Below are 19,804 nucleotides of genomic sequence, written 5' to 3'. Positions count from 1 at the left end.
CCACTTCAAAGGATGTCTGAGATGATACATGCTTCAGCATTTAAAATTCTGCAGTGCAGCTCACTTTATGAACTTAAGCTACTCATACACAAGCTAGGAATGGACTGTGGTGATGACCCCAAAGTCAAACCTCATTGGAGTCCCTGCGGGAGAAGGGCCAAAAGTTTGGTTTCCACTCACAAACTACTCACATCTTTGCACTGCCTGTCATTAAGTAAGCCAGCCTGCGAACAGTTACTTTGTGGACAAAGTAATACCTGAAAAGACTTCTGAACACTCATTAAGCTAGTTTACAAACTGCCCTGGACATGGGATTAAAAGAGAAACAAACAAAAACACCTCACCAGTATAATCTTGTTTAGAAGTAACCTCAGAGCTGTGGTAACTAACTACTTGGCTAGAGCATTCAATGGCCTAAGTACATCCCCTCCACCCCACCCTTTCCCCATACCCCCACACCCCAAAACAAGAAGAAAAGGAGAACAAATTAAAAACTAATGTAGGTAGCAATAGAAGACATTAGGACACTGTCCACAATGAGGGGCTTACAGCATGTAAATACTTTTATTCCATGTGTAAGCATCAGAAAGAGTGAGAAACCCAAGGGACAGAGATGTTCTGCTCCATGGGCATCCCAGACTTCAGTATGTCTCATGAGTGTCTGCATTTCTGCCAGCAGTACAGGAGAAAAAAAAGAGTCTTGGTCTCCCAAGGAGCAAATCCTGACTGAAGAGACCCTCACTGCCTCAAAACTTCTGAGATTCAGTAAAGCAGCACTTAGGTCTTGCACTGTTTAGTGAGATAGATACAGTGGATCAGCTGTGACCATAAAACTCTGAAAAATCCCAGCCAAACCCCAAACTTACCCTATACACAGACAGCCACCTTTACTAGAACACAACACAAGAGGAACTGAAGAAAAAGTCAGGTGAAAAGGACTGCTTCCAACACTGTTTCTTACTTGGAAAGAAAAGGTTTTCCTTGAAGTCAGTAGATATGTTATATATATTTGTATAATATATATATTATTTATAGCGCTAGCAACCAACATGTAGTGAAGAGATGGTATGAAGAGCAGCAACACTGCTACAGCACATAGCTGAAGGTGGACAACTAAGAAGATAAGCATTTAAAAAAAGTAGTAATAACTGGAGGATAGAAAGCCTGTAGCCATTTTTTTCTTTTAAAGCAGATGTGCTTCCCTGACATAAAATGTTACAATAACCTGTAAGAATTGGTTCTCTCTGCCAAACTTATTGGCCCTTTTAAAGAGCCACCACACGGGAGAAAAACCTTTCCCCAAGCAATGTGGCATGCTGGAGCTGGAGCACAGCCCCACGAGATGGCACTGTGTCCACACAATGGTTTTTCTCCTACGAAAAGTAATACTCGAAAAGCTCTGAAAAAGCGGCTGCCCTTGCTCTTTGCTTCCCAACCTCCCTCCTTGGGGCAGCAGGATAGGGATGCTGAGGGATCCATACCACCGGCCTATGCCAGAGCCATCTCCCCAGCCACATACCCTGCCAGGGGGAAAACAAAAGGAAGAAAAAAACCCTGAGCAAAATAAATGCAGAGGAAGCATCAGGTGAGGTGGGAGCTGCTGTTAGCAGCAGTGGCAAAGCAAGAGTGTGGAGCTGCTGGGACAAAATGTGGCGGCTCTGTGGTGGAAACTTGCCCACCCCTGGCAGCCTTTGCTCCATGTCAGGGCTGAGGCAGCTGGCACAGTGCTGTGCTGGGACCCTATAAAGGCTGATAGAGCAAAGGCTGGAAAAACCATTCAGCACCTAAGTAGGGAAGCGGAAGTTTCTGAGCAGTTGGAATGGAAGAAGAGCAGCTCCACCTCCCAGTGACAGTGATGCTGCTGCCAGCAGTGATGTTCTTGATCTCCATCCACTTCCATGAATGCTCCTCATAATCAGAGCATGTCTTTTCCTCTCAATAAATCCCCTTTACAGTGACACTGCAAAAGGAAAATTCCCCAGAATACTTTAAGGCTGTTGCTCGTCTGTTTTTTCTTGAATGAGTCACTGGGAGTAGGTCAGAGAGTTGGCAAAAAGATCATCGACTGATAGTGGTAACTATGAGACACTTTCCAGCAAGGCTCCAGTGAGAAGGCTGCACACGCTGCCTACCAAGCAAAAACTGAGAGCTAGGAGTACCAGTGAGCTTGGGCATCAGCTAACAAAGACTGAGCCGAAGAGGAGAACGGACAGAAGGACAGTTTGGCTCATGTACCTACCTTGGAAAAGGAGCCACACAGGAAGGATGCATGGGAAGGGTAAAGAAGTATGAACTAAATACAACCGTGGTTACACCTGAAGATGGCAGAGGAGGGAGAAAAGCTGAGACCTATCTTTTAAGGGCTGTTTTAGAGCTCCAAGGTAAGTCAGAAATGTAAGAAAAGGGCAGAGCTGGAAGCCCCAGTCAAAGCTTGTTGAAGCTGAGAGCAGGGTTTCCATTAGCATTGCAATGGCTGCATCAGATGCCTAAGGTGAAAAAGATGATTGCTGTTGAAAGGATGCCCATGGCATCTCCACATTAAAAGAAGGTGGGGCTTACACAGCCAAAATGCAAACATATTTTGAAAGTTAAAACGTATGTCCTCCAGGCTCCAGTTGTGACTGAGATGCTGGTTTGCAATCTGCCGGGTTACCTTTTACAGGGGAGAGCTTTATGATTGCTGCCCAATGGTCAATCAAAACCCCGCTGGTGTCAGGGAGCTGAGAAATTAAAAGGTCCTAAGCCTGTGAAATGTCAAATGGGAGAAAGGGCAGATGCAATTTTCCTTTCCTTTTGACCGATGACATTTTCAAAGTTACCTTTAAAGGTGCAATCTGGAAAGCCCTGGGGAAAAACAAAACCAAAAGCATGAAAGAAAACAAGCCATCTCCAGTCTTGGGAAGTACATGGGGTGAGACTACATGCATATGTGCACAACAGGGCCTGGCTGGAAACCTGGAACAGACAGGCTGGGGAAGAAAGCCTTTTCTGCACCAGGAGAGGACAGAGAAGCCTGGCAGTAAAACTACTGCGGTCCTACGCACTGCCATGTACCAAAGAGCCAGTCTTTTCACTGAGCAGAAAACAAAATACATGTTCAGTGACAATCGAACAGGCAAAAGTTGGCTCCCTTTGCCAAGTTCCCACTTCACCTGCTTGTGGTGGACAAGAGGGACATGGCTGCACCTCACCCAGAAAAGATCCAGCAGAGGACTCCCAGTTAGCCTGGACCACCATAAACATCATGGGATCCGGTAGGTTTCTGTACAGTGAGTGCCTGCAGCTCTGTGGGAGCTGCTGGCTCTCAGATCACTTCAAAGCAAAGCAAGATATATGGAGACCCACACTGGATGCACAAATCAGCGTCAGTGCCTCCATGTGCTTGCACCTGTGTCCCTGATCCAGTGGTCTACGTGTATTTGGACTGGGATACTATCACCGGTTCACAGCCACCTTGGGACAGGATTGCTTCTTAGGGCAACCTGGAGGCACCAAAGTGATGCTAAACATCCCAGGGAGGGGTGCTGGGTTGGATCCTCTATGGGTGCAGATCAGTGACTATAGCAGTGTTACCAGTCTATACCACCTTTGCAACAGGCATGAAGCACAGCAATGCTAACATGATGTGAGCAACCAGTGTAGGCTAGTAGAGGACTTTGAAGGAAGAAAATGATGGCTGAAGAAGGGAAAGACAGATGTCTTGCAAGACGTTGAGGAAGGGGACAACAGGCGCCATAAAAACTGGAATGATTCATTCTGCTGCTGACAAAATTAGAAATAAAGTAATAATAGTAACAATAATAATATTAATAATAATAATTATAATCCTTGTACTAGATACTAATTAGTAAATAATTATCATAGCAACTTCTCTTTTTTTCTTTTTTTCTGGGTTTCTTCCCCCCCCCAACCACTCTGCATTGCATATCAAACCCCCTCATATTGCACAGGGGTACAAAAAGGTGGTGTTATGTTGCGAAATGAAAACTGACTCCAAACCTTATGTTCCCTGCTGTCCTATAGCTATTCTCCACTCAGCCTCAGTGAGACTGCCTCAGGGAAGGAAGAGGACTTTACGCGCGTTCCCGCTTAGCACCCAGAGTACCTGCTTTCTAGATGCACACCTTTTAACTCTGGTTTTCTTGTTTGCTAATTTTTTACAAGTAGGTCTAGGAAACAGAACAATGACAGGAGGATCATTGTGAGACAATCAATGTGCAGAATTGTAGCCAAAATCTGAATTCACCAGAAACCAGTAAGCTGAAATAGCCACAACCAACTGTCCATAGCCTTGTCTAGAATGGCTTTAAACAAAAAATATAAAGAGCCATGGACAGTCTCCTTACCCCTGTCCAGAATTTGATGTAAACAACATCCATAGAAACTGGGATTGTTAAGAAAGTTTATCCATATATCTGGATAGCAATAAAAAGCGTTTCCTAGGAAACTGTAAAATCCTGTACCAAGCAGCGTACAGCCAAGCCGAGAGGAACATTAGTTGATTTATATTTTCAAGGTACAACTTCGCATGATTTCTTTTAGATCCTGTGATAATGTACAAGGAGAGCATGTGTGAAGGTCAGGGCTGTTTTTTTTTCTGTTTGTTTGTTTGCTTGCTTTCTTCTCTGCAGTGTTTCTTGTGTAACTCATTGGTCTGGGTTTTCATTTCAATTCTTGTTTGTAATAACAGGGCATTACCGCTCCCTGCGTCTGTCCTTCCTGTCCACGCCAAGGCTGCATCAGTAATTTCCTTCTGCTGCCAAAGAAACAACGGTTTCGTGTCTTCCCATTTCTTCAAGAACCGCTGCCAGCATGCTCAGGTTGCCATCAGGGAAATTCTGGGCTTCCCAGAGATCCAGGATCACCCCAGTGGGACTCGATTTTGTAGCAAAATAATTTAGGTACCTGCAACAAGCCAAAAGGAAATATGTTTTTCCAGGTGCATGAAGGATATCTGAGTTCGCATGGCAGTGTTCACGGCCAGGCTGGACAGACCTTTGGGCAACACGGTCTACTGTGAGACATCCCTGCCCATGGCAGGGGAGTTGGAACTAGATGATCTTTCCAACCCTAACTCTTCAATGATTTCAATGCATCCCTGTTGCCAGTGCTGTCAAGGTCCTCACCTCACGTGCTGTCATCCTGTACTCCTGCTTTCACTCACCTCAGCAGGATTTTCACCAGGACCTGATTGCACATCCCTCCCTGGGGGCTTTGCCACCCGATCCACATAGACAGCCCCACTCACCTGTCCAGTTTCAGCTTGTGGGCCAGCATCCGCCAGTCATGGCCCCTGGTCTGGGGCGCATCCAGGCTGCTGCACAACTTCTGCCTTATTGGGAGGGGGATGCTGAAAGCGCTGGGCCCTACTATGGTGGTGATGGTGCTTGCTGAGTCCATGGGAGGATAATCAATGCCAGTAGGTTCCTGACATTGGAAAGAAAGAAAAAGACAAAAATCAACAACAGTTTTGTTACTGAGTGAAGAGACCACTATAGTTTATACCCTCAGAGCCTCAGTTCTTTCACTTGCATTAGCATTTATGTTAGTCAGCTGAAAAGGAGAAATATTTATAACCAACTTTGAGCAGACAGCACATATTTTTTTTTCTCGTTTTTGTTTTGAGGGTGAAGATTACTATGGCTGGACAAAATTTAGTCCAGCTTAATTAATCACATACCGGAAATAATGAAAGATCAGTACTTTGACACATTTGAGAGCAAATTGCTTCTACTGGGGCAGGACTGGGCTTTCCTGGCTGGGCTGGCAAAGGCCCCTTCCTGGCAGTCCCCAAGCCCCCCCACTCCACACTGACCCAGTAGTGGGCTCACACCACTGACATCTGTCTGGGAGCACCCAGTCTCTTGGAAGCCTCTGATGCTGGGCAGGCCAGAGACAGTCAGTTAATACTGCCCCAGGCACAAGCTGATCCCTCATTTTTACACAGCTCTAACTCTGTGCTGGAGATAGATAACTGGAATGTGTGCGCTCATACTCTTTTATACACACCAATTAATCCTCTTCCCCTTTCTAAGTACACCTTTTTTTTTTTTTTTTTTTTTCCCCAAGAAATGGTGTTTATGGAAGGTTTACACCACGCTGTAATGTCCTCAGCTAACAATGCCCAAAGCAGTGCTGAATACTATATCCCTACTTGGGTGCCAAGGGCCTGCATTGCAGACTGGCCACCCCAAACCCACCGCTTCAGTCAATGAGCTACCGTTCTCTAACTGCCTGGCAATGGGGGCGGCCCAGGAGCTGGCAAAATGACTTGCATGCCACCACTGCTGCCTGCGGGCTCACCCATGCTGCTAGGTCAGAAGTGGCTGTAGGGTGGTGACTGGTAGCATCACAGATCGACAACCTTCCCTTCTTATTTTAGGCTAAGGGATGCAAGTGACACATTGAGGCAGCACTGCCCTGGTTCTCGAGGTGGCCTGCTGCCCCAGGTGCATCAGGATTGCTGCAGAAAGAGCCCAGGTATTTGTGGTGGTGCCCTGGAGCTCTTTTGGGTGAATATTGACAGCATGAGATAAAAAGGAGATTTCAAAAACAAGTGGTGGGAGAGATCTAATTCAGTCTTCCTCTTGCCTTGCAAATATGCATGTTTTGGCACCCACTGCATTTGTAATTTTGAAGTCCCAGAGGAAGACATTGTATAAAGCAAGAATAGGACAGTTGAATCTGCAGAAGTTTTGCATCCTTTAAACGGGACAAAAGAGAAAGCCCATTAAGGCAGGATGCAGGAAACTAGTAACTGTGTTACTGTATTTTTACCATAGGGTGACAGAGCAAAGAGGTAGATTCAGCAATGAAGAAAGGTGACAGTATGGTCCTGCAATGACTAACCACTAGCTGGATGCCACTGGCTTACCCACAGAAGAAAATGTGAGGAACCACAGCTAAGGCTTCCTGATGTCTGATCTGGTGTCTTTTTCACACTTCTACAGGCATACACATCAGTTTCCAGATTGCTGTTATTACACTTTGTAGTGAATTTGTCATCAAATTGTCTGAATTTTAGAGTTTTTTTCTAGTTTACACAACCCTATACACCAGCCCTTAGCAGCCCAATGTCCTCCTGCCCCTTGCTGGGGCTCAGGAACATCACAAGATGTCAACCACAAGGAGCAATTTTGCAGGAGGCAGCCTTGATAACAGCGGTATTATTCACTCCCTCTATTAAATCCTGATGGATGGGATCACAGCACAAGACGAGAATATTATCCTGTTCCCTCTGAATCTATTACCAGGCCCTATTACACACAACCAGCTGAAGATGATTATAGTGTACAGTTGCATTTCATTAAAGTTACTCTCAGTTCTTTTCTCTGTGAGGTTAAATTAGAGATTACTTCAATGCAGCACTTATTACAATAATTGTTTATGATACTTTGTTTTACCATCTGTCTTTAATGCTGTGTAGTCCCCAGCTGAATCTGCAACCTTATATCCACTAACCAAGCAGATGTTGTGGGTAATAGTGCACACTATCGGGGCCCTACAGCACAAGTAACTTTCATCAGTGGCCTCCCAGCCCTTCCCCAAGTCAGCCAGCAGCAATTGCTGCCCGAGAGCCTGCTTTCATAGCTGCCAAGGGTACCAGGCATAAAACCCACCAGCACATTAACTGAAGTCAACGCCGCATCACACCTGAACATGTTGCTTGGTCTCAGCCCTAAGCTTGAATGCCCCAAGAAATGAAGGCTCTCTAGGTGCTACACAGCATTGGCAAAAATGTTCCTAAACTTACATTTTCCTACTAGAAAATGTCAGCCATCAAAAGAAAAAGTGTCAAAGATAACTGTCAGGATTTGTAGCAGTAGCAAAACATGAGTAGAAAAGTCTATTGCAACTAGACCATCTGATACTCCCTATTGCACAGCTGTTACTGTGTGGGATGAGAGGGGAGTGGCTCATGCAAACATACGGCAATGACATTTTTCTATTCTTTCTCCCCCTTCAAGGAAATGTCAGACATGATGGTCCTGTAGCCTGCCAGGAAAGAGGGCCATGTGGTGCTTTGCAAGATGCATCACTGAACGGTAGGCAAAGAGCTCCTTCTCATAAACACAGAAAGGTGGCAGTAGCAGGGTGACCATGGCTGCCCTCCTCCCTCCCTTGAAGGGAGGATGCTCCCTTCCAGATGAGAGAAACTAAGGGAAAATACAACAGAAGATAAAAAGCAACAACGTAATCCATCCCTTATATCCATCCCAGCAGTCAGGAGGAAAAAGAGAAGCACTAAACAGGTAGCAGTGGGAAAGGATATACTTCCTTAGTCCTCCCACGTTCCTGCAATTAGATAGAGAAATGCGTCAATGTAATTTACCTCTGAGACAGAGCAGTTGAGCTGGAAGATCTGCCCTTCTCCTTCGACCTGCCGGACACAGAGTTTGCACACCAGCTCCAGGGTATTCAGGCTGAACCTTTCCAGCGTGAAGGTGCAGTGCAGGTTCCTCTGGCATCCACTCCAGATGTGGTAAAAGGGAATTTCCTGAAGGATGAAAGCAAAAAAATGTATAGTCAGGGGGTGGTGTGGGACCAGAGTGTGGATGAAATAGGACTAGAGACTGTGGGCTCCATGATACTGTCACTGCAAATAGTCCAGGTTAAAAAATGTCCACAGGACTGTAGCCTGGCATCTGGTGTTTTTTAAACACCCCTTTGTGCCACTCTATTTCTTTAAGGCCCACTGCTAGCATACAGTGTGAATGGTTTGTGATGCTCACCTGGTATTTAGCTGGCAGTTTGCTCTTCCAGAGAGAGTGGGCAATATCATGAATGGACAGCCGGAGGTTGTGGGTGCTTCCCTTAAAATACAAAGTTTTGGGCTCCTCCAAAAGCTGCCCGCCCATCTGCCGCTCGAGCTGGAGGACCTCCTGCAGTATTGTGACAAAAGGAAGAAGGTGGTCAAGTTTCAAGACAGAACACTTCTGATTTTGAATCTTCTGATCCCTTGAGATCAGCTGCTACAGGTGTTGTAACTTGTGTAACACAGAAACAAATAGCGCACAGGCATTGCCCAGGATTCTGTTTCCCCGTGAACCAGAACTGTATTAGTGGATCTGAGTATGATTTAAATACAGAAATATATTAGTCTTCATTGCTCACCAAATTGGACATCTTATGGTAACATTACTATTTTGGTTTTGGAAGCTGTTATTTGTGTAGGTCTTGTTGATATGGGGCCTATGCATACTGTTGGTCCTTCGGCTTGTGGCCTCCTGGCAAACTGCTCTATGACAGAGTGATACAGGAGGTAACAGATGCTTATGCTGAGACTCAATGGTCAAGCAGGATGGTATCAAAACAATGCAAGACACTGTGATGGAGCGTTTTGTACATAGGAATACATAGGTTCACAGTTATGAAATACTGATCTTTTAATTAAAAGCCAGTAAGCCAAGAGCCTGGTCTTTTTCTGCAGCTAAAAATAAATACATGCCAGTAACTAATGAGACCACAGTGGACTGCTACCTACAGCCTAATTGTAGTCCACGTGGAAGAAGCAAGCTCAAAGGCACCTACGTGAGACACATTAGAAACTAACACAGCCAGTCTCAGTCATATTTAATTGTAAGAGCCAACCAAGCAGTCTCACATGGCCAAAGCCAATCATGCACGGAATAAGCATGCTCAAGAAGTACGCAGGCACACAAAACCAGGATGCTACACCAGGCCAACAAAGGAGCCTCCGTTTTAGCCCAATATAAAATAGACTACTCTTGATCACATTCAGGATCTAGTTAGCACACAAGAAATGGTCCAACTCAGCACCTGGCAGATCCTGAAGCTAAAATGATGTTTGTTTATCAACCGTTAGAGGAAAAGAAACAAAATCAGGAAACCTTTTAGATTAAGGTTATGCCAATGAATCCATTCCAGCTTCTTTCCAGTGCTCCCTAATTACCTTGTCAAGATGTCTAAAGAGCAATCGATAGTAATTATCTGATTACTATAGATCTTCATTATGTCCAAATTACCTCCCTGGAAGGGCCAGAAGACTCAAAGCACTGCGTGAGCTAATTGCAGATGCCACCTCTCAGGCACACAGGGCACAGGGGCCAAACAACTGCTCCTGCCCATGCAGTGCCAGCTGTGAGGAAAAACATTGCAGAGTGATGCTGCATCATCCCACCCACCAGGTTTGGGGACCTAGTTTCAATATCCCACTTTCAGTAACCACCCTTGGTCACTGTAGCCCCTCTACACGCTCCGACTGGAGAATGCTGAGCAGCCAGTACTTCTCCCATGCCGTTCAGTTAATTAATTCAGAATTTGGAGCCATGATTTCCACAACCCTTCAAACCTGCAGGCTGGCTCTAGCCATATGGCATTTTATTTAGAGCAGCACTTATCCGGCTGGCTGGTGCCTCTGTACCCTCCTGAGCCAAAACCTGAGCTGCATGTTGCTTGCCCAGTGCTGTGGTGGCTCTGGCCACCCTTCCCATTGTCTCTCACCACTCCTGTGAGCTGGGACTTACGCTCTTACACCCTTCCAAGGAGAAGGAGCTGTGTAAGGCATTGCTCCAACATTAGCATCACCAGGGCAGATACTACCTGTATTTGGAAAGGGCTTCTTCATTCATGTGGCACAAGCAAGCAATGGTGTTCAGTCTAAGCTGTTGCCTTTCTTCATTAGAAGGAAAAATACTCATTAAACAACCAAGAGAATTATTGTGCAGCATGAGGCAGGTTGGGGCACTCCACCCTGCTATAGCCTGAAATCATTCATTCCTGGTGTCAGAAGCACCATTTCCATGTGCCCAGCTGCTCAGCACTCACCACACTGCCACACATGGGTGGCATACCTCAATCTCGAACCCATACATGAATAAATAGAATAAAGCAGCTAGACTTCTTAACAGTTAACATATTATTGGTGGTTTTTAGTTTTTTTTTTCTCAGCAGACTAGCTTGGGCATCCCCCTTGAAATGCAAAACTCAGCCTTAAAAGAAAGAGGCCAGGGCTCAAAGGCACAGCTACCCTCAACCTTCCCCAAAAAGCATTTTTGTGAGCATCTCATCCAGGTGGCTTAGGACCCTGTAGGGCAGAGGATGACACACACATGATCAGCACTGAACTCACTTTGCTTCAGAGCCCCAGGTACCCTGCTAAGCCGCTCCCACAATAACCGAGCCCTTATTGATGACAAAGTCATTACACTTCCCTACTGTATGTACTGTGGGTGCTGGCAGTTCGGCAGCAAGCACTTATGCTGCATGATGACAGGGAAAAGCCTGGATAAACACAGCACTGTGCCTTATACAGCAAATGCTTGTCTTCCTTTGGTGGCTGTTAGGATACATTCAGCATATGGCACACTCATTCCAAGTTGTAAATAATAACAGAATGCATTTGGTTGCCTATTAAAATAAACAAATAATCCCCTACAAAGGCTCTTCCAAACCTCATACATCCCATCATGGTAACATTTCACACTGCTCTTCCCTCTTCTTGCCATGCCTTGCCTGGAGCAGCCAGCCCCAAGACACCGAGATACGGCACCTGGTGCCTCACTTGCTGTCTACAACTTTCCCTCCCTGTCCAGATTATTTTTAACCTCAGGACCTGCTGGTCCAATCCCATCTGCACGCCTTGCTCTGCACAGCTAGCGGTAGCTGCCTGGTGAACGCCTTCCCTGAGGCAACACAGCAGTGCCAAGGACCTCATCCCAGCATGGCTGGGGCTGCTGCGGTGCCAGCAGTTGTGAGAGGATGTGACAAACATCCCAGCTTTCTTTCTAAATAGTCATAGTTTGAGTCTACACAACATTGTTGCACGTGGCTGCTTTGTACACATCAATTCACACTCACTGGTCGATGCTCAACTCTTTCACCTACACCTAGCTTACTAGGGTCATTTTTCTTAAACCTTCTCCTTCTCAAGACCTTTCATTTTCAGAGAAGTGCAACTGAAACATTCATAAGAGTTTGGGGTCAGCAAGTAGGTATGCTTGTCCTCCTCTAAACCACCAGCTAGCTGAGTCTTAAATCTCATGGATGGCCTTCAAGTCTTAGGGAAGATGTGCCAAAAACCCAAGAAGATTAAAATGGTCACTTCACTCACCTTTCTTTACCAAATTACAAGCTCACTTTGGGGTCTACCTGCAGCAGAAACCCGAAGAACAGCCTGCTCCCCTTCCAGATGCTGGCTGCAGCTTCTCAGGTGAAAGATGGTCCCTCTGTGTTCCCCTGCATCTCTCCTTATCCCTTCTGCTATTGCACTGAATTGGATTAACTTTACCTCACAACTCCCTCCACAGTCACTTAGAAACAAACCAACAGCTCCTGAGTAGCACCTAATTGGATTCCCCCAGCTCTGACTGCATTAGCTGTCTGTCCAAGGCCCCTCTGACTTGCTTATTATTACCTCAGGCCTTGATGAACCCATGGAAAATTGTATTACGCAGCACAGGCATAAAACCATTAGGACTCTTGAAGGTTGATTGCTATGAAAGATCCATTTCACTTTTTTTAAAGAGGAAAAACAAAAGGGAAATTAGGCAAGGGAAAATAATTGTTTCTAAAAGCCTGATAACGAATGCATTGACAGAGGCCCAGCTCTAAGGCCCTGTAGGGACAAGACTACACTAAAGTCACAATATAACTTCTCTTCTCCTTATACATATAGCAGAAGAGTATCCCTCCAACAGCCTAGGCTGCCAGGCCTTTATACCAGATAGTACTGGGGAGGAAAACAGAGCATGCCATTTGCAGTAATGGAAGTCACTGTTCCAAAACCCACAAACATTTCCCAGCCAGTGGATTTAAATCCCAGTAATTCCCATGTACAGCTGAGGAAACAAAAACTTACAGCACCAGGATGACTCTGCTTCGAGTCAGGCTTTGAACTCATTTTGCTGCGAAGAGGCACTTGGGAAGTTGCACTGGCTATGACTAAAGAAAAAAACCCCACCTTTTAATACCTTCTGCTGTTACATGTGCAGTTGGAGCTACATATTTAATGAGTGCATCTATTATAGATACCATCTATAAATACAGGTATTTATAAAGAGAAATAGCAAGTACGGTTATCTATCTGCTCATCTGTATGTAGTGAGTGTGTGTGCATGCCAGAATTATTCAGTGAGAGTAAGGTTACATAGTTAGAAACAGCAACAGCTTTGGTTTATTTCGGTTGCGAATTCCGAACACAAAAAGCCGCATGCAAAGAGGTGTAATAAAGCAGCATAAAAGCAGGCAGTGATTAACAGCCCAGAAGCTTCTTTTATCGTTATCAACTATTTACAAAGAAGCATTTAAATGTTTCCCCATCTCTGGGGAGCTGGCACTTAGCATTAAAAATACATGAATAACGAACGAAGCCCTGTGTACCTTATGGCCTTTTAATAATGCAAAAATCTTTGGATTCAAGATATGATACAGGTAAACAAAGGAAAAAAGACTGGTAGGCAGAAAATAGTGTGAGATCCCTATGTAAAAGAGACTTGATAGTATGTGAGGGTTAAACTGTGTAACAGCAGTTTGTTAGAACAACCCAACAGGCAGGAATACAGGGAGCAGAGGGTCCAGTCACCACTGTGACTGCAGTCCTGTTGGAGAAGGAAAGGGAAGGCAAGTGAGAGAGCAACAACTACCTTAAGGGCATCCTGCATGTCATCGAGGCAGTAGATCCGGATGCTGTACTCCAGCGAAGAGCAGGACAGTGGTCCAAAGATGGCCAGTTTGAGACGTTTAGCTGCTGCTTTGGTGATTGACTGTCCCACCAAGGCATACGTGCTGAGGGTTTCTGTCAGGATATGGCAGGCCTCTGGGTCTAGCTGAATATAGCATGGAGTCGTAAAGTTTTCCTCCCCGACCACCACCACATCCTAAGGGAGAAAGAGACCAAGTTAGAGTTCCTGACCCCCTCAGAGCTATTCTCCTTTTAGTCAGCAATACCCCTTTGAAGCCTGGATGATGCATAAAGTCCTTGCTGTTTGCACCTTAGATTAATAAAGATTTATAGTTCCTGATTCTGGCTTTTCTTCCAGATAGGCACACAGAGGGGACGATTTCTCTGAGGTGCTGGTGGTGATAAGAAACTTCTTGCTGTCTTCACTCCCTTAAGACTTGTGACTCTTTCCTCTGGGCCCTGCAGCAGCTTTTAAAGCTCTGAGCACTGTTAGGCAAACAACAAAAATATCACAAATACTTTATTGAAAAAGATATTGCAGAACTAATCATTTGGTGACCATGATTTAACATCAGCTGAATCAGTGGTCACAGTGCAAATAAATAACCACCTTTCCCTTTCTAAGCATGATAATAAGAAGTTATAAAAACTCAAGGAAGGGAAGTGACCTCTACGATGGCCGAATGCCACATCTACCTGAAATATCACCTGCTGCTTTGTCAGATTAATCCTCCATGGTGAGACTGCAGGGTGAAGTTAAAAAATGCATACAGCCAGAATGCAGACAATCTCCCCACCTTGAGGAGGATGACAGCTCCCCTACTAATTTCTCCATTCAGCCCTGAGTGTAATATCCTGCATACAACACAGGTGCTTTGAATGGCTTTGAGAGAGAGCAGAAGTGAAAAGGCAGCAGCGGATGACGGCCACCTCTTGCAAAGACACCATGTGCCACATGATGCTCAGCGCAACTCATCTGTTCCATCCCTGCTGCCTGCAGGCTGTTGAGCAGAATGGGCTCAACAGAAGTTTGCTGTTAAGCTCGGGCACCCTGGTCTCAGGGAAGCAAATGTGCCATGTTTGTTGGGGTGGCACAATCCTTCTGGAGGGCAAGGTGCTGCAGTGTTGATTGCACCCTCTATGGCCACACCAGCAACCGGCTCTGGCGTGAGGCGCTGGCCCCGAGATATGCTGCAGGGGTGTGCATGCATATGCACATATGTATGCACATGTGTGCGTATGTGTGGGGCTCAGCTTGGAGGAGCTGCTCCAGAACAGAGCAAAGGAAAAAGATCATCATGTGGTGGCCAGAGACCCTGTAGACACTGCGGAGGCTGTGCTGGCACCACAGTGTGTGTGCGGCTGGCGGAGCAACCGCTCTGTCAAGGGCAGGAGGAAGATGAAGAGAAAATGAAGAGGTGCCAGTAGCACACAGACACGAATAAGGAACATATGTGTGGTGCCAAGAGTCAGGCTGGTGGGGTGCAGATTAGCTGGCAAGACAGACATGCGTTCGCTGCATGCTCCTTCCCAGTGTGAAGAAGAGCTGGTGCCACAGGCGGAGGGACTAATGAAAAAGCTGGTTTAAGGCAACACTGGACATGGCGCTCTTGCTGCTGTCAACCCAGCTGCCCTCAAAAGCCTCCCTGACCTTATTAAACCTACCCGTAGGAGAAAGTGCCCTTGCCAAATTAATTATGTGAGAGCAAACTTGTGGCAGCAGGTACCCAGGAGCACAGGACTGGAGAGGAGGGCTTTGCCAGGACAGCACAGCCTTGCTGAAAGCATCACTTTATGCTTCAGTTATAGCATAAGGTCCTTCTGCCACCATGCCCGAGGACATCTTCCTGCTGCAGTACTGGGAAGGAAGCACCCCAGGCTCCCACCAAGACTGCACTGCCCAGCAACACTGGTGCAACTTTCCTGAGGCCACATGGTGCAGAGCTGGATTTCGACTGCATCAACTGAATGAAAGTGACGCTCCACCAACATCTTCGGAGGGAAAAAGAAAAGTAAGATAAGGTCTATGAGTTTTATTAAGCTGGATGATGTCTTGGTGCTGAAGCAGGGGATCATTTGCAGCACTATTTTCACTTTCTTGAAAACAGACTGTGAACCAGGAGAATGAAAACTGTTCTGTAAAAAACATTTTCTTATCTCTAAGGTTAAGTGAGAAACTCTTTCAGCCACTTTTTTTTATTTTGCCTTTTCCTTGTGTCCCCATGACTTTGGCACTACATCCCGACACGACCAAAAGCCCAAGTGCCAAAATCCTATGGTGAAGGCTATTTGATGGAAAATAGCTAGAAATAGGAGGCACCAAACTGCCCCAAGACAGCAGCTCTGCATGGGCAGTGGGCAGCTTTGACACCTGGTGTTGAAGGGTACTGCTGCCTGCTTGTAGCAGCTGTGCATCTCACACAGAAAACCCCCAAAACAGCAGCTGAAGGACTAGCAGAGAGCCCTGTGTGCAGTCAGTACAAAGATGGAGCTCCTGAGCCTTACCTCCCATGGCCCCTGGGCAGCCTGGTGCTTCAGCTGGATCTGCCAGTCCTCCGTGTTCGGTTCTGCACAGTGGTGCATGGTTAAAATGATGGGCCGGGTTAGCAGGGCTCCTGGTGGGCCACAGCTCACCACCGGTGTCAGCAGGGTCTGGTTGTCTTCTATGGGTGGCCTGATGGAGGAACAGAAAAATGGATACATTAAATGAGCTGAAAAAGGCAAACTGGTACATTCAGGTATGCAAAAGTAAAAAGATTGTGCAAGCAAAGAATGGGTGGGTTTGGTTTGGGTTTTGTTGCTTGCTTTTTTTTCCAAATCACAAAATGTGTTTTATTTTTCCAAATACCACCCATTTATCCAAATGCAGGCTCAGGCAGCGGATTACAGACCACATTTGCTGAGCACCCTCCACTCTGAAGGATGCTTGCAGACCGTATGCAGAAGCTTCATTTCAGCCACTGCCAAAATGTGGTCACTGCTGCATTTGGCAGTTGTTTATGTTTGTATATTTAGCCACATACAAAACTGAACGGTAGCTCTTGTAAGCTCCACGTGTGAGCATTATTTACTGTCTGGACAGAGAAAATTGAAGAACAGAGGAAGAGATGAACTAATAAGCAAGTCTGAAACCTCCTAAGTGGTATACAGCACATCTGAGATGTGCAGTATGAGTTCACAGTCGTCACCAAACCCACTGACACTCCATTTTACTTAAAAGGCTTTCAGATCTACTAGAACAGATAACACAAATACGCCTGTGGGGAGCAGATGTCACCAGCAGTAGAGGAGAAAAGGCAAAGGGCTGCTAAGGAATTGTGCAGAGAGCAAAACACACTTGCAAAGACCAAGTTTTCTAGTGATAACCCAGAGCTGTTCAGTTAAACCCACAGCTATTGTCCAGTACACTTGCTGCTAGTCATCAGCAATGGGTGTTACAGCATATCATGTAAATATTTATGATACACAGAATACACTGTAGCTTGAAAATGATTGTGAGTGTGTATGTGCACCCATGTGCACTTGTAAACTATCCCAGATCAACTGCTGAGAAGCTTAAAAACAGAGGAAGCATGAGTGACTTTAACTATCCCGACATCTGGTGTATGACAAATACAGCTGACTGCGCCTCATCAACTGCCTCCCTAAATAATACAGAGGACAAATTCATGATCCAGAAACCAGCAAGCAGGAGATTAAAAGTGTTCAGTGTGATCTGCGCGTAAATTCCGTATCTGCCCACAGGACCTCCCATCCTCTGCTCCAGCTAAGTTTCAATCCCTTGTTGATTTACAAATGCTTCTATTTATTTACAGCTGTATTGGTCTTAGTGGAATTAGTTGAAAGAGCATTAGCTACTGTTTATTTCTGCAACTCTCAACCTTCACTAAAAGAAAGCAAAATAGATAGCTGTAATCTTAGATTACGTTTCCAGGGAGGTCAAATCACTACAAAAGCTGTTTTGATACACAATTTATTGCACCTATTCTGGTTATTGCAAAGACATGTTCACAGGCATATCTTAATTTTGTCCACCTTAATTCTCCCTGAATATTCTATTAACCTCATAGAACTCAAAATACACAGTTTTACAAAATCCTTTTTTCAAAGTGGGATGAAGGCGCTTCTGAAAAGTATCTGTTGTTGCTACAAATGTTGTAGAAGGTTTTTGTAACATTTGAGGAAACAAAAATAAAACCAAAAAAGGTCCAGCATGGAAAAATTTAAATCTATGCAAATCAGTAAATCCAGATGATATGCATCCATGGAAATTAACTGATGAGTTTACTAAATGACTTAACAATTGTTTCTGAAGAGCCACGGACTGGAAAGAAACAGCTGTGATATAGCTGCCTTTCAAAAAAGATGTAAAGTATAACAATCTGGACAGCTATCATGTATTATGCTGGCTATTTTAGCTTAACAAATAGTACACAAAAGAAATGAAACACTGGCAGCTAGATTAGCTAGTCCAGCTCCTCTTGCATGCTGCAGGGATCTCTGGATTCAAGGATTTAGAAGATCAGTGGTCATTCTGTTGCAAGACTGAACTGAACAAATCATTGGACAGTTTTTGACTAAAATGTTACTTCTTCCCTTCTTCCTCAGACTCATTTACTTTTTTTTTTCCTTCATTTTTCTTTGTAAGAAGCAACAAGAAGCTTCAAAACACTCCCATTGTGCCAGTGGTGATTTTACATGGTCATTACCTTGTGCATTAATGAGCATTCAAACAGTCTCCTGCAGTCTAAAATAGAAGAAATTTCAAAAACCACAATGTTTTATGGAAAAGATCTTTCAAAATTACAGTATTTGTCTGCAAAGCTACAGATATAACAAGCTACAGACTTAATCATCTTGTTAACCTAACTTTCATCTGAAAGACTACTGACCCATGAAGAAGAAAGAAAAAAACCCAACAAGTTATCATAGTTTTTTGACTGAATTACAAAACCAGCAGTCAAAAATAATTTAGGAGGAAATATATCATGATTGCCATAAACAAAAATATAATTTTAGGTGAAAAATGAGTTAAAATTGACAAGAATCTGAGCACTGATGCATGCAGTTAAAAAAGCCAAAAGGTCATTAAAATAATATGGTACTGATAAATCATATAGCCTGAAGTTGTCTCAAAGTAAAATTAAGTTTAGTCACTGCTCCGTGACAAAATTTTGTTAGCTGTTAAATTTTAGGACTGTGATGGAAAGCATAATTCTGCACTGCAACATTTTACATCTGATTAGCAGAAGTATAAAAAACGATGCAGAACACGAAGTCAGGCTGCACCGTCAGCAAATGAGATGGGAAGCGGATACAAAAGTACAAAGGACATGCAAAACCAGCAAGACTTATTAGTTTTTCCCCAAGCTGGTAAACAGCATCTTTGCCACCAGAGATTCACTGCCGAATGGATGAGATACGCATTATCCTGACTTGGGTGTTTATGCTACAGGACACTTTGATGAGTGGGGAACAAAAAAAAGGGTGAGTTGCAGGGATGTGTGACTTTGCAGCCCCTGTTACCAGATACACATCTGAGTCCAGCACCCCAAAGTTACTCAATGTTGCCACTCCTAGTGACTGTCCACTATCTACCTCATGCAGATAAACCTTTAAAAACTGACATAGAATGGGTTGCAGAGAAGTTCTTGAGTGGTAAAAAACAGTGGTCAGTGTCACTGAACAGGTGAAATCCCAGCTCTGCTGAAGTCCATGCTAAACCTCTGACTCCTGTGAGGCCAGGATTTCTGCTCAGAATGTGGTGAATAATGTAAATAGCAACATTAAACTTACAGATAGCAGTTAATAAGGAATATTGCAAGTAACAATGAGAGCCAGAAAACAATGTAACAGATTCAGAGAGGGTGAAAAGATAGGTAAGAAGTAAAATCCTATTAATTGTATAGCAGCTCATGCTGCCAGAGGAAAACAAGTTCCAAACATACTTATTTAGTAGTAAAGAAAGCAATAAAAGTGAAAAAGATCTCAGGTGAGCTTACTGCAACACAGCAGACATCAACTTGTAATGTGACATAGCGGCAAAAAGCAAATCTGATTCCTGCGGCTGTATGGGACAGGACCTGTCAGAGCACTCAGAGGTGCTTTCCTATTCAGCTGTAATGTGACTGCAGGTAGCAAAGTGTTTAGGGACCGCAGCAA

At 44.7% G+C, this 19,804-nt stretch overlaps 1 protein-coding gene across 1 annotated transcript in view; it reads right to left on the bottom strand.

Moving 5' to 3' along the window:
• Nucleotides 1-462: 462 nt before the first annotated feature.
• UNC5C (unc-5 netrin receptor C) overlaps nt 463-19,804 on the bottom strand; it is a 254,616-nt gene continuing 235,274 nt past the window's right edge. The window contains exons 12-17 of the mRNA XM_065691615.1: nt 16,148-16,316; nt 13,605-13,838; nt 8,733-8,882; nt 8,333-8,497; nt 5,249-5,427; nt 463-4,905 (exon numbers count right to left, since the gene is read on the bottom strand). Of these exons, the coding sequence (XP_065547687.1) occupies nt 4,740-4,905; nt 5,249-5,427; nt 8,333-8,497; nt 8,733-8,882; nt 13,605-13,838; nt 16,148-16,316 (1,063 nt within the window). The 3' untranslated portion in view covers nt 463-4,739. The remainder of the gene's footprint in view (nt 4,906-5,248; nt 5,428-8,332; nt 8,498-8,732; nt 8,883-13,604; nt 13,839-16,147; nt 16,317-19,804) is intronic.

This window comes from Lathamus discolor, chromosome 1 (assembly GCF_037157495.1).
Source record: "Lathamus discolor isolate bLatDis1 chromosome 1, bLatDis1.hap1, whole genome shotgun sequence".
Taxonomy (NCBI): domain Eukaryota; kingdom Metazoa; phylum Chordata; class Aves; order Psittaciformes; family Psittacidae; genus Lathamus; species Lathamus discolor.
The sequence above is the reverse complement of the archived record's forward strand: the minus strand, read 5'-3'. Positions and strand labels throughout refer to the sequence as shown.